Consider the following 15137-nt stretch of genomic DNA (forward strand, 5'->3'; position numbering starts at 1 on the left):
TCGCAGGAGGGGAGGTCGTGAATACAATGAGACGAATACCTTGAGATAGAGCTGGACCCCATAACAGACTGAGTGCGAGGACGACAGTGGAGATGTCCATGGTGCTGGCTTCCTCTGCACCTACGTGGTGTTCCCTTGGTATTTATGGGTTCCTGGGTGAGAGGAGGCGTGTCCTCTGAGGTGGTATAATCACCCTACTGCTGCCATAAATCAATCTGAAGGAAGTGAGGGGCCGTGCTGACGGTCACCGGCTAATCTGAGGGAGCAGCTTAGGTGTGTTTGATTGATCGCTGCTTGAATGACCTGGCCGTGGCCCAACTGCAAACACACCAGCATTGGCGTGTGATTTCCAGCTTCCTCCTAGGGGCACCCCCCAGGCTACCAAGCGCTGCCTGAACATGGGCTTGATCTGCGCCTTGGAGAGTGAATGAATCTGTGGGAAGCAGGATGTGGGCTGCTGCGCAAACACAGAACACCATGCCAAAGGGGAGAGCTCATTTGTCCTGGCCCCTGTGCATACAGCCTGCCTTGGAGGAATGAGGATGACAACAGTGCAGGCGTGACGGGAGAGCAGAGGGCACGAGGAACAAGTCAGTGGAGGCCGCGGGCCTGCCCCAGCTCCAGCCACCGTCCCCTGGGACTCTCACTAACCCCAGAGCACAGGAGCTGAGAAACATGTGTCCTCACACTGAACCACCTGCGACCAATTCACAGGGTTTGGAGTTCTCGCCCTTGGCATTCACGCTGTATGACGCTTGGAGCTGGGCAAAGTCAGGAAGCCTGGCCCCAGCCTCTGCCCACCTTGCAGAAAATGGCATCCCTCGGGTTTGCTTTGCAACCAGCACTCACTTGATGGCATCTCCATCACTAGACTTTGACAATCTCCTGCCAATCAGCCAAGAAGGCTGCCTGGTCCGGTTAGTGAGACACGCTGGGCGGCTGGCATGTTGGTAAGAAGCAGGCAGCTTTGCAGGGCGTCCCCGTTGTCCCGTCTGGCATGAGCAGTGTCCTGCCTCTTAGCTACAACACCAGGACTAGCGGATGACACGTTGACTTCCTGCTGCTAATGAGTAGTGTCCGAGCCTCCTTCTGGAAGGGCACATGAGCCCAGGGCTTGTGTCAGCCACCAGCCAGGATCAAGGGTGCATGCGGCTTCACCCAGATGAAAGTCACTCAAGCTGCAATTTCCCCTGTGACCCTCCAGCTTCTCCTGTGGTTCCTCTGAGGAACACTCACGCTCCCAGCTCTGTTCATTCTCTCACTGCCTCCAACCATGCACAAGTGAACGACACAGGGCTGCACGTCTGCTGGAGAATCCCTCTCAGCAGACACGCATCGGTGATGATCAGCGGGTTCCGAGAGCGCAGGGCTCAGAGTGGTTATGAAGCTAGGTCTGGGACCATCAGGAAAAGTGTTGAGCTTGGCAGAGGAAGGTGTCGGCAGGAGTAGTATCTGTGAGAGAAGTGTCCCTTCCTCACAGATGCCTAGCCTGGTCTTAGAGACAAGGTTCGGGTGACTTGGTCACTCCCTCCCTCGGGCCCCTCCAGGTGGAGAGCAGGAAAGAGCACAAGGCCACAAGGGCCTGAGAGCCTTTTGTTCTGATACCAGGAAAAAGGAAGCAGAGGACACCCGGCTGTCATCTCAAATCCAGCCTGGGAGGGGTCCCAACGTGGGAGATGTGTGGCGTCAGTGGACAGGAGGACGTGGCTATCCTCAGCATGGGGGGAGAATGGGCTGCCTGTGACCACCAGGGGACCCTTGGGCTTCATCACCACGTACCCCAACTAGTCCCCACATGAACTTGGGGGTTCATATGGCCCTGCTCAGAGGCCCTCTGAGGCCAGCAGCTCAACCTCTCCATGAAGCCACCTCTCCCCTCCCACCGACAGGAGCACCTGCTTCAGCCGCATGTCCGGGTGGAAGCTGCCGTTAAGAATGACCGGAAGGGCGGGTGTCTGGCCTCGTGGTTAAAACCCCTCTTGAGACACCGGATCCCATATCGCAGTGCCTGGGTTGAGTGGCGACTCCACTGCCAATTCCAGCTCTCCTGCCCACGCAACACCCTGGGAAGCAGCAGGTGATGGCTCCAGTGTCTGGATTCCTGACACCTGCGTGGGAGACCTAGATGGAGTTCTGGGGTCTGGGATGGCTATAGTGGGCATCTGGGGAGTTAAACCAACAGATGGAAGATCTCTCTCTCTTTCTCCCTCATCCTCTCCTCTGATCCTCTGCCTTTCACGTAAATAAAAGTTCAAGTTAAAATTTGAAAAGAGCAACAGGAAGGAAGAGAGGCCCGCAGCAGCTGGAACACTTGCTGCCTGGGCCCCACTATAAAGAACAGCCCAAGGCACAGGAACCCCGCAACCTCCACAGTGAACCCCAGAAGACACGGCAAGCCCTGGAACCCCAGCACTGGGCCATGGTCTGCAAGGGGAATGCGCTCATCCGGGGTCACACAGGCAGAGCCCCTTCCCCAGGGAGGCCTGAACTCTAACCCAGGTCAGTAGAGCTGCTCAGACTGTAGACGGCAGAGGGCCCCGGGCACGTCACCCACCCGTGCCTCTCTTCCGCCCCGCTACTCCTCCTCCTCACCACTGCCCCCGGGCAGCCCCCATGGGCAGAGCTGAGAGTCCTGATGGAGGCCAAACCTCCCTTCGTGTGCCAGGCGACGGGGAGGCTGCCAGGGTAGCCCTGTGGCTGAGCCATGGCTGACTCCGCAGGGCAGGCAACAGCTCCTTTTCAAAAGCTCCTCTCTACCCACAGACGGCACCCTGGGAGGCTGGGGGAGGTGGGAGTGAGCAGCAGCCAGGGCCTCTCCCACCACCAAGGGGCCTCGCGGTGCTGAGAACCGACAAAAGCTGGGCACTGAGCTCAGAAGCTATGAAGGGGAACTGCAGTCTCCGTCGGAAGCTTCTAGAGCCGTGGTGCGCTCAGGCTCGGATCGCAGGAGCCTGTGTGACCGTGGCACCCTTCAGCTGTCAGTGGACCCCCAAGCCTCATTCTGCCCTGTCCAGCAGCATACCACAGTCGGGAGCCGTCGGCAGCCCACAACAGCCTTCAGCAGTGTGTGTGTGGCAACAACCAGCTGACACGTTTCAGCCCTGCAGAGCAGGCCCTCCCACTCAGGCTGTGAGGGACCCCACCACCACCACAAGCCATCCCTGCCAAGCTTCCAGGACCAACTGAGTCTCGTCATGGTGACCTCCGGGCAGGTGCTGTGCAGCACCAGAACCATTGGGTGCTGTTGGCGGCCACCCCCACTTTCCAAGGTCACCAACACACAGCCTCTGGTGGGGACACTGACTCCATGTCCAGGACAGAGGTCAGAGTGGCAACCAGCTCCCATCAGGATAGGTGAGTTCAAGGTTCACCAGGATACCACCAACCCCAGAATCTCACAGCAACAAACACAGCCCCCAAGGGACCCTTAGAACACAGAAGTCCAGCCGGTGCCGCAGCTCAATAGGCTAATCCTCCGCCTAGCGGCGCCGGCACACCGGGTTCTAGTCCCAGTCAGGGCACCGATCCTGTCCCAGTTGCCCCTCTTCCAGGCCATCTCTCTGCTGTGGCCAGGGAGTGCAGTGGAGGATGGCCCAAGTCCTTGGGCCCTGCACCCTCATGGGAGACCAGGAGAAGCACCTGGCTCCTGCCATTGGATCAGCGCGGTGCACCGGCCATAGCGCTCCTACCACGGCGACCATTGGAGGGTGAACCAACGGCAAAGGAAGACCTTTCTCTCTATCTCTCTCTCTCACTGTCCACTCTGCCTGTCAAAAATAAAAAATAAAATAAAATAAAGAACACAGAAGTCCAGTTGGATCCACTGCATCTTTTTGCAGACTAAGGCTGAAAACCTCACCATGGTCTCAAAGGCCCGCCGCCCACTTGAGGGACGGTCCAGCCTCGGGGCCCTGGCACTGGATAGGAGGGCATCGAAAGGACTACAGACGTTTTGGACAACAGCCCTCCTGGTGACCTGCCCCGAAAGGACGAGAGGGAGAATGTTTTTCATGGCAACGCTAGATTGGGACTGGCATGCCTGGAATCACACAGGCCACTTGCAGTGCAGGGCCAGCCAAGTAAGAAAGTCAGAGAAGCCACGTGCTGCGGCTTCCCAGCCCCTCATTTCCTGCTCAACCCCGCCCTCGGAGCCCAGGAGCCTCCGCTCCTGCATCGGCAGTTCCCCAGGTGACCCTACAGCGCTTCTCCATGAAGACGGGGCGCTGCCTGCCTCTCAGAGCCAGCTCACCCCACGGCAACCAGGCTCTTGGAAATCTGATTACACTAATTATCCTGTCCAGACGTTAATTGGTAAACCAGGAAGGCCACACACTCATGGACAATAGGAGTATACTTTGGCTCCTGAGCTGGTCTGCCTGAGAGACGAAATTATACACCAACAGTTTACTTGGGAGCAAAGAATGAGAACAAGGAAACCGGCTGGCATCCAAAAGAAACTCTTATTGAAATAATGCGCCCTGTCACCGGGCTTCCTCGGAAGGTTCTGCACAAAGACCTGCCCCGGGCCCCCTGACTGCGGCCCTCCTGAGCCCCAGCCCAGGGGCCCCTCGCCTGTTAAGAGACTCTGGAACAGGCCGCGGCCACGTCAGGGCACCCTGAGCCTGGCCACAGCCCATGCAGTCTGTTTCATGATCATTCATGTGCAAGTCGCTTCAGAGGGAGGCGTCTGCTGGTGTTTTTGCTAAGAAACTGGGGCTCAGTTCGTTTAGGAGGATTCTTGTGGTACCAAGGGGGCTGACCGTGAGTCCATGTCTACCCAAAAGGGCCCCCAGCTGCAGGACCCTCTCTAGTCCCTTTCAGCCACAAAAGGACAAGGAGGTAGGAGTGAACAGGAAGCCCAAGGGAGCGCCAGTAGGTGCAACCATCTAGAGAGATGGCTACTGTCAGCCAAACGATAGGACCAAGTGTACCCCACACTCGAATCTAGCCATCAGCCGTGTGGCTCGTGGGTGAGGGGCCGGGCTCCACCGAGGCAGGTGTGGTAGCAGAAGCAGGGTTAGAACTGACTGGGACTGACCGGCAGGCCCACAGAACAAGGCTGCAGGTAAAGCAGCCAAATCTAAGGGCAGCCTCATTGCTGCAGGGGCCTCCGGTGGGCAGAGCCACTTCCCTGCGACTGGACCCGACCACACGTGGAGTGCCAGCCTGGGCCCATCAGCCGCTCCACACACGAAGCCTCTGGTTCTCAAAGTCGGCCCCACACCACCAGTATCGCCTGACACCTTGTTAGAACTGCAGCATCCGAGGTTGCACGCAAGGTCCCAGCTAACTGCATGTAAACAAGCCTGTGGGGGACGCTGAGGCTGGCTCAGCGTGGGGAGCACCTGCGGGGAGCCCTGTCCAGGTGCCAGCTCGCTCCGAGCTGGGAACACACAGATGGGGGAGGCATGGCCCTACCCTCCAGGAACCGAGCAGAGCCAGCAGCCTCAGGGAAGGAGATTTCAGAGGTGACAGTAACTACAGCCGGACACATCAGCCAGCGGCCCAGAGCAGTTGACAATGACTCCTTGCTCTGGTTTGGGTCACTGCCACCATCCGGAGACATCAGCAGGTGAGACAGGTAACCCAGATGGACAGTGAGCGTCTGCCCCATCCTCTTCTCGCCTCCATCTACTCACACGCTTTGCTGACAGTGAAGGCACGGACATCAGTGTTCTCCCCAAGTCCTGGCTTCCATGTCCACCCCACCACCACCACCTGCTGATCATCTCCACTGAAGGAAAACTTAACCAGCACTCGCCGGGGACTTAGCCCAGGAGGAGACGTGGTAAAGGACCAACATCACCTAGGGAGCAGCCGGAATCAGACCATAAATAAGAGCCTTGCTAAGCCCTGCCCACCCCCACCAGAGTGCAAGGTGGAAACAGGGCTGCTGGGGGTCTGTGGGGTGCGACAGCAAGGCCATGGCTGTGATGGAGGAAGACAGCAGAAGGCTGTGGGAGGGCAGGGGTCAGAGACACCAGGGAATGTGATGGTGCTCCCTCACCACCCAGGGGTGGCTTCCGGCAGGAGCAGTACCAGGCTGCGGCCCTGGAAGTTGCCAAGGTCGACGTGTGGCTGTGGGGCTCAGGGGTCAAGGCCGGGGTCAGGAAGATCCCTGGACACAGGGGCTCTTCGAGAGCCATGCTTCCGAACTCCCGACTTTACAGACCCACACACTTGCAAGCACGTCTTACTTCTGAGACCCACAGGAGACCACACCTCTTTGGGTCTGCAGTAGATGAAGGTTGTTTAAAGATGGCTTTCACCACCACGGTCTCATAAACTAACAGATCTTTAGAGAAGAGGTGGGAACGATACAAGTCCACGTCAAGGAGAGCCCATGTCCAGAAGCCGCCTTGTCTTCTCGTTTTGCCCAGACCAGGTTTACCCAGCGGCGCGGACTATGAAGAGCAGCAGGGGTTGGCGGTGGAGACCGGGGAGTGGGGACGCTCCGAGGACAGGACCGCCCTTCCCTGACAGCCCAGGGCCAGCCCCATACCTTCAGGCTGTCCCAGCCCTGCTCCTCTTGTTTCCTCAATGCTTATCCACCTAGAGGGATCTTTTTTTGGCTTAGGCAGTAAGATGATGCTAGGATGCCCATGTCCCATATCAGAGTGCCTGGGTTCAAATCCCCACTTCACTCTTGATTCCAGCTTCCTGCTAATGTGCACCCCGGGAGGCGGCAGGGTTGGGTCAAGTAATTGGGCCTCTGCTACCCATGTGGGAGACCTAGAACTGATGGAGCAAGGATGACTTCACCTACATACAGCAAGCAGGCCCCCATTTCTCTGCCCTGCTGACACAGCCCACCCTGTCTTGGCCAGCCCTGCCCTGCCTGGACTGCTGGACACAGCACTATCTGAAGAGTCCAGCCATCAGCCGGAGCTCCCCCCACCCCTCCCAGCTCTCTCCCCCCAGCTCAGCAGCTCGGCCCCAGAGCCCAGCCTCAGCCCAAACCCCTCCCAGCTCACGCTGTGATCCCGCAGGACCTTTAGAACGAGCCCAGGCTCTCCGTCTCTGAGCCCAGCTTCAGCTCAGACCCCCGAGCCCCTTCCCGCCACTTTGTACTACATGAACCACCAGTCTGTAAGGGAGGAGGCTCCCGCTCTGTGTGCGTTCACCTGGGAGTGAGCCCCTCCCAGGCTTTATTCTGAACAAACCTGCTCTGGCTTTGGCTTCAGGCTCCGTCTCTTCTTTCCTGACAAGGCTGAGTTCTTGGTGTCCAGCTTCAGTCTGGCCCAGTCTGGGTAGTGGTGGGCATTTGGGGAGTGAACCAACAGATGGGAACTTTCTTGCTCTCACGCGCGTGCTCTCTCTCTCTGATAAACCAATAAGTAATTTCAAAATACTAACTTTAAAAACACAAGGGTGATCCCAATGTGCTCCTGGTTAAATAACCCCCAGTGACTGTCAGCGTGTCCAAGCCGACCTGGGCAAGTCTGGGTTCCTGCTTCCCATCACAGGGTCCTGACTGCTGGGGCTCCCTGCCCCTTATGCTGGAAAGGGGACAGGTCAGGTGACATCAAGTGCCCACCGCCCCAAGGCCCTTCCCTGTGCTCACTGTGCCCCCTCAGCCATCATCCAGGGCCCTGGGGTGCTCTGCTCTCCTCTCCTTCTCACCTTCCCCAGGAACATGGTCCTTCCAGGCCAGCGAAGTCACTTGGGACAGAAGGAGAAAGTGAGCCAGGAGGGAGGGGGTGCAGCCGGTGGGACATTTCCTGTGTCCCCGTGACCAGGACAGCAGGGAAGACGGGAGGGTAGGGGGGCAGTCCTGGGCAGGACCCGACAGGGCCCTGACAGGCTCTGGGCAGGGCCACAGCCCAGCTACCCACTCTCTAGTATAGAGAGGCCATTCTGCCAGCCTAGCTCGACTCTAGGGACAGAGGCCGTGGCTCTTGACTGCAAGCTACGAGGGCCAGGTTGGGCAGCACCCCGCCCCCCCCCCCCCCCCCGCCCCAGGGCTGCCCAGCACCCAGGGTAAAGCCTGAGAGACAGAGTAGGTAATGACGCATGGTCCCCTGTGGTCCCAACATGAGCAGTCAGGAGGGCTGCCCTGGGGACACAGCAGCCACCACTGGGCCCTTGCCCTGCCCGGAGCTGGTTCACACAGAGTTCAAGGCTCATCAGCAAGGGCCAGGTCAGCCTTTGTCGAGGGCTTGGCAAGCGGTGTTGAAAACCACAACAAGTGTTGTCACTCTGCGGAAACTGAAACAAAGGGGGAGTTTAAGGGCAGACCGGGCCCTGACAGGCACACAGCATGCAGCCAAAGCAAAGAGAACCAGAGGGCCACTGTGCCGCCAGCGAAAGGGCAGTGCAGCCACCATAATGGGGTGCTTGTGCGTGGCCAGTGAAGGGGGAAACCACGACAGATGGCTCTGTAGAGCTGCCCCAGCCCTCCAGCTGTTTCCTTGAGTGCGAGGCATCGCGCGTACGTTTCCTTCTTCCGTGTCACAGCACCAGGCCCAGAGAGCCAGAGTCTGTGTGCCCATGTACGTGTGCACACGTGTGATGCATGTGCACGTGTACATGTGTGCACATGGGTAGTGTGTGCACACGTGTTTGCACGTTGCATGAACTGTGTGCAAGGGTAGGCATTGTACACGGGTGCACATGTGTCTGTTATATCCTATGTGCATGCATGTGAGTCGGTATGCCTGTGGGTGTGGCACACATGCAACAGGTGCCTGTGGGGCCATATGTGTGTGCACGTGGGGTGCACTGTGTTGTGGGGGGCACTTGTGTATGCACATGGACCGTAATCCACAGGAGGCCCAGTCAACACAAACCCACTTCAGTGGATATAACTGGACAAACATGGATTTTCTATCACCTTACAGGCCACCTCTGCCGGTTGTGATGGGACTAAGTGGTCTACACCAAGGACAGGGGAGAGTGTGGGGCGTCCAGCTTTGCCAGGAGCCAGACCCGGGGGCAGAGAGGCAGAGGGGCCAGGTCCAGAGGAGGCGCTGCTCTCTGTCAAGGTGGAGGTGGAGCAATTGTGCCCTCCACCCACTCTGGGGTCACCCCCAAGACATAGCAGCCTGGATCCTGCAGAGTGGTAGGCACCCAGGGTCCAGTCCTCTCCTCCCAACCAAACTGCCAGTGCTTTGGAAGGCCCGTAGCCCTCTCTTATCTAACCAGAAGCGACCTGGTGAGAGTCGGCCTCCACACATGCTCAGAAAGCGGGACTCCTTCCTCCTGCCTCCCTCCGCGGCACCCACGGGGCCTGCCCTTTCCCCCAGCACCCACACTGGGCTGGACCAGCCCCTAATTCTTCACGTACCTGTCCTTGGGAAGCCAGGGCCCACAGCTTCTACCCCACCCCACCCCCGCACTGCATACCCAGCAGGACCTCAAAGAGCACCAGAGGAGTGTCACACCTTGACGGACCAGAGACAGAAGCCTCAGCCATTCCCGCTCATTGCCAGAAGACAGGTAAACACTGGAATTTACTCCCTTCCCTTGAATCTCAATTGGGTCTCACACCCTATCACCTTTACACCCCCGCATTCTTTCCCAGGTTCCCAAGGCCCTGCAGGGCCACCTGAAAGGCCAGTTCCAGGAATTCCCATCCACCTGCTGCCCCTACCCACCCCCATCCCAAGCCCTAAAACATAAAAAGGCCAGGCCCCTGGGGTCAGGGCCTTCTGCCACGTGTTCCATCACGTGCATGCCAGCAGTGGTCACCCACCACTATGAATGTACTTTCTCTGAATAAATTCTGTCTGGCTGTGATTCGTACACTGCCTCCTCTCTGTTCTGCACCTTTTCGCCACTTGACAGCAGTTTCAAATGCTGAGTCCAGGTAGGACAGGTTGCAGCGGTGAGACCATTCCCAGCCCCCTTCATAAAGGAACAAACGGAAGCTCGAGGCGGTGGCATGACTGTTTCCAAGATCATGATTAATAAATGAAGAGAATGGGAGGAGCCAGGACTCAAACTCACGACTGCCTGACTGCTGTGCACGTCTGATGATGCTCAGGGCCCCCAGGGGTCTTCCCCTGCCTGTACGAGCAGAGCTCTCAGCCATACCCAGGAAGCCCCACATCTGGGCCTCTGTCCCCTCCTGTTCTTCCTCTGCCTCCTCCTCATGGGCCATGCTTCCAAACCTTGGCCAATACACCTGGAGGGTGGTCTTTTTGCAGACACAGCTCTTCTCTCAAGAATGCTCCTGTAGAGCTTGTCTCCTCTCTCACCAGGAAGCAAGAAGAAAACAGAGCTAAACCCTCAGTCGGGAGGGGACACCTAGGTCCTCGCATAAAACATTCTGAGTGTTCTTCATTATCCTGGATAAGCGTTTATCCTGGATAAATATCCTGGATATTATCCTGGATGAGACATAAGACTATTGTTGGATTAATAACCACAGGGAAAGAGGAAGAAGGAAGATGCAGCAGATTAAAAGTGTATCTCAGTTGGAAGACTAACTCCCAATTGCGACAGTTAAAAAGGGAACAAAAACCTGCATGTCAGAAAAAAACAAAGTAAATGCATCAGAAAGAGTTACTTTCTGATATTTCTTACCCATTCAGGAAAGATTTTAGAGGTCACCTGCTCAATGGCCCTTAGTTTCTGAGGAGTAAATTGGGCCTGGCAAGGTTGGTACCTTACAGCTCCCTAGTTCAGGGTCCCATATTCCACCTGCTTCCTCCCTCCAGGTTTCTAATGGTTTCTATCACCTTGCACTCCTTGATAAGCTCTCCTCTGTAGTAGCAACTATAAAGAGAGCTATTAGATAAGTAGAGATAAGGCCAGAGTCTAAAAAGCCAGATTTTTCTATGTTGGCTTCCTGGTTGTACCAGGAAATACCTCCCTTTACCTTGTGGCCCAAAGGTTAGGAAGAGAGCTGCCCAGGTCCAGGAAAGGCAAGAGGCTGCCTTCTACAGGGCTTTGTGTTTTAACTGAACCACAGAAACTTACCCAAGGTAGGCGCGGTCACCAGGCTGCTTCAGGGGTGGGCACTGGTCCCTAGTGGTCCAGATGTCAGCCAGGATGTCACAGCTTCGTGACTGCTCAGCGCCAATTTGCGAGTTACCAGGAGGCCTTTTCAAGGAAAGAGGGGAGGGCTTGCAGGTTTCTAGGGTCAGGGCTAACACCAGGGAACCAAGGGCTTCCGGAGCCCCAGAACCCCGCTCCTGTGGAAGGGAGACCCTAGGATGAGTGAATGAATGATGAATGGTGTATGCTTGTGTAAATGTAGACACGTGCTTACTAATTTGTAATTTGAGTCTTTTGAAAAGATAATTAAATTAGCATTTTTAGATGTTTAAAAAAAAAAGGGGAAAGGAAGAAGATTCTGCGTGGCTGTGGTGCCTGGTTTCAGCTGGATTCCTGGCTCTGGCTCCGGATTCCAGCTTCCTGACAAGGCATGCCTTAGGAGGCCGCAGGTGCAAGCAGTTGCGTCCCTACTGCCTACATGGGAGATCCAGACTGAGTTCTCTACTCCTGGCTTTGACCTGCAGCGGCCCCAGCCACTGCAGGAATTTGGGAGATGAATTGGAAGATAGGAGGGCGCTCACTCATTCACTCTCTCTCCCTCTCAAATAGATAAATTAAAGTTTGTTAACGCCTGCTTCATTTATTTGTAGAACTAAATGTGGCAGCCAGCTGATGAGGTTGCTCAGGGCTGATTCCAAACTCAGAGACCACGGAGCTGGGTGATTACAAGAATCAGCAGAGGGGCCAGCGCTGTGGCACAGAGGGTTACGCCTTCATCTCCAGCGCTGGAATATCAGTGGGGGCTGGTTCCTGTCTAGGCTGCTTCACTTCCAAACCAGCTCCCTGCTAATGAGCCTGGGAAAGCAGTAGAGGATGGCCCAATACCTTGAGCCCCTGCACCAAGGTGGGAGACCTGGAAGAAGCTCCTGGCTCCTGGCTTTGAACCTGGCTCCTGTCATTGAGGCCATTTGGGGAGTGAACCAGCAGATAGAAGACTTCTGTCTCTCTGCCTCTCTCTCTCTGTAACTCTGCCTTTCAAATAAACAAATTAAAAAAAAAAAAAAAAGAATCAGCAGAGATACTTCTCTAAAATACAGCTGTCTGGGCCTCAGATTCTAATACACCAAGATTAGTATAGGGCCTGAGTGTTTTTTTGTTTACACTTCCCAGATAATAGTCTTTAAATTGTGATAAAATATGCACAATTCCCCTATGATTTTGATGCACAGCCCAGCATGGAAAGATAAAGGCTCTGAGCATAGCCACCAGGCAGCAAACCAGGGGAATTTTCAGATTGGTGCAGTAGCAGATTCACGTGGGAATACAGCAGCCCCTCCCCACTCTGTCTGCAGTTTCTCTCCTTGGCTTTGGGTACCCAGAGTTTGAAAATATTAAATGGAAAATTCCACAAATAAACAATTCTTAAGTTTTAAACTGTGTACTATGGGGCCGGCACTGTGGCATAGTGGGTAAAGCTGCTGCCTGCAATGCCGGCATCCCATATGAGCGCCAGTTTGAGTCCCAGCTGCTCCACTTCCGATCCAGCTCTCTGCTATGGCCTGGGAAAGCAGTAGAAGATGGCCCAAGTCCTTGGGCCCCTGTACCCACATGGGAGACCTGGAAGAAGCTCCTGGCTCCTGGCTTCAGATTGGCTTAGCTCTGGCCATTGCAGCCAATGCGGGAGTGAACCAGCGGATGGAAGCCTTCTCTCTCTCTTTCTCTCTCTCTCTCTCTGCCTGGCTCCTTCTCTATGTAACTCTGACTTTCAAATAAATAAATAAATCTTTAAAAAAAAAATAAAGTGTGTACTGTTCCAAGTAGCATGGCAAAATCTCACACTATCCTGCTCCATCTCCCCCAGGATATGAATTGTCCCTTCCCCCAGTGTATCCATGCTGTATCCACTACTCGCCTGTTAGTCACCCAGAAGCATCCTCAGTGGTCAGATGGCCAGTTGTGCTAACGGCAGGGCTTGTGTCCAGCCTCCTTCACCCAGCAGCCTGATGCTGCCTCACTGCATCTCATCATGTAACCACTGTATCATCCACATCGTCCCAAAGGGAAGATATGTACAAAGCAGTAAGATACTGAGAGGGAGACAGACTACAGTCACCTTTTATTACAGTATGCTACCATAATGGTTCTACCATATTATTGTTAACATCTTACTGTGCCTAATATCGAAACTGAAATGTACCGTAGGAGTGTACACACAGGGAAACGTAGAGTTATAGGGACCTTACTGTCTATGGTTTGAGGCACTGTTGCACAGAGGGGCCAGCTGTGGTGGGAAGCAGGTCTGGACTCCAAGGCAGTGGTGCCCAGGTAGCTCACAGAGGACTCTGCTTCCACTCAGCAGGAAGTGGGGCCTGGCAGCTTTCTGAGGTGGGGGAGCGGTGAGAGCTGACAGACAGAAGATAGGATGAGAAATGACAGTGCGTCTCAGGGGCTGCTTGGAAGCACACAAGCCTGTGCGGAGCTCCACCACACCCAGCACATGCCGGAGTCTGGAGAGCTGCCAGGAAGAAGAGAGGATTCCCTGCCTGAAGGAACTTAGATTCCAGCTATGGGAAAAACTCACTGACGCATTGGGAAACAACCAATGAAAACCACTTGGCCACTCTGAGGCCTTTAAACGAGAACTGGCCCTGGAGTCATGGACCCCCAGACCTCAGAAAATGCTGGACTTTAAGAAAACGATGGAGGTGAACACCAAGATCTCGCTAAGCTTGAGTCAGGGGAGATAAGCAAGGGATCAGTAACAGTGAGAGCTTTATGGGACGGTACCTGGCAGTGCCTGGATACCTGCAAGTTGCAATCTTCACCTATTTTATGAGTCATTTTTTTAGGAGTCACAAGTCACTACTTGTTTTGAGTTACTACTCGCATGAATACCTTTTATTTAAATGGAATCACTAATGGGAAGCAGGCTGTGCAGGCTGGGTCTGGCAGGTGGCTGGCGCCAGGTGGCTCTACGGAAGCCCATCGTCTGCACTCAAGGACAGATAAGACTTCAGCCAGTAAGTGAGGGCTTCAGCTCAGCTGCAGTGGACACTGTCAAGGTGACCCCTGATATTTCTGGAAAACATGTCCCCAGATCTTGTGACCAGACCACATCAGAAAACTCTAATGCACAGGCAGATCCACCGCCCAAGTTACAGACGAGCTGTAATTGGAGTCAGGGATCACCGTGTGGGCTTAGATTTTAAGTGGTCTCACCAATAAACTGCCACACTGAGTGATCAATGATTTCCAGATCATTTTTAATTTTATCATGGAGGGAAAAAATGGCATGCTTTTTAAAAGAGGATAAAGTGTTTCATTTTCTTAAAAAGGACAAAATAGACCAAGGTAAAATTCACTTTACGTTTGTTGTAGAATAAATAGTTTTTAAAAAGATGACACATTTGTATGCTTATCATATGCAATGGAGATAAATCATCTCCCAGTATTCAGATGGAAGAAGCTGGCCAGCAGCCATCCCTGCCTGGGCTCCTCCTGCTTCCCAGGGCCATACCAGAGGCCCAGGCTCTCCATGTACGGTCTCAGCGCGCCCGCATTCCCACACCAGCTTCCCCTGCATTGTGATGCTGTGGGGAATCCTCAATCTCCCCACTCCACTCTCCAAAGCTTTGTAGGAGCAGCTCTTCCTGCTTTGGTCCTGCTTCCTGCCTGGGCCAGCTGGCACCGGCAGCATCCAAGCCCCTGGGTATGGTACCCAAGCCTTCACTGGTCCCCATGCAGCCAGGTCTGAGATTGAAAGTAACCAAAGTACTCCAGCGTGGTGAAGGAGACCTGCCCGGGCTTTGCTGTTGGAGCAGGGAGATACCCCACTGACTAAGTCTTCAAGAGACAAAGACAAAAATAAACCTGCAGAGCAGGCATGGAGCACAGTGTATAAAGCCATTGCTTGGGGATGTCCACATTCCATACTGGAATGCCTGCGATGGAGTTCCATCTCCACCTCCAACCCAGCCTCCTAGTGATGTGCCTGAGAGGCAGCAGTGGAGGTCCAAGTACTTAGGTTTCTGTCACTCACGTGGAGACCCAGATGGAGTTCCAGGTTCCTGGCTGTGGCCCAACCCTGGTTGTTACAGGCATTTGGGGGGAAGGGTCAGATGCAAGGGGGCAACACTGTGGCGTAGCAGGTAAAGCCACCGTCTACAGTGCCGGCATCCCATATGGGCACTGGTCCA

At 55.1% G+C, this 15137-nt stretch overlaps 1 protein-coding gene across 1 annotated transcript in view; it reads right to left on the reverse strand.

Annotated features, from left to right (window-relative positions):
* DMBT1 (deleted in malignant brain tumors 1) overlaps positions 1-14478 on the reverse strand; it is a 71906-nt gene extending 57428 nt beyond the window's left edge. Inside the window, exons 1-3 of the mRNA XM_062215181.1 lie at positions 14459-14478; positions 9326-9383; positions 7624-7774 (exon numbers count right to left, since the gene is read on the reverse strand). Coding sequence (XP_062071165.1) covers positions 7624-7774; positions 9326-9383; positions 14459-14478 — 229 coding nt within the window. The remainder of the gene's footprint in view (positions 1-7623; positions 7775-9325; positions 9384-14458) is intronic.
* Positions 14479-15137: the final 659 nt, after the last annotated feature.

Source organism: Lepus europaeus, chromosome 17 (genome assembly GCF_033115175.1).
Source record: "Lepus europaeus isolate LE1 chromosome 17, mLepTim1.pri, whole genome shotgun sequence".
Lineage (NCBI taxonomy): Eukaryota > Metazoa > Chordata > Mammalia > Lagomorpha > Leporidae > Lepus > Lepus europaeus.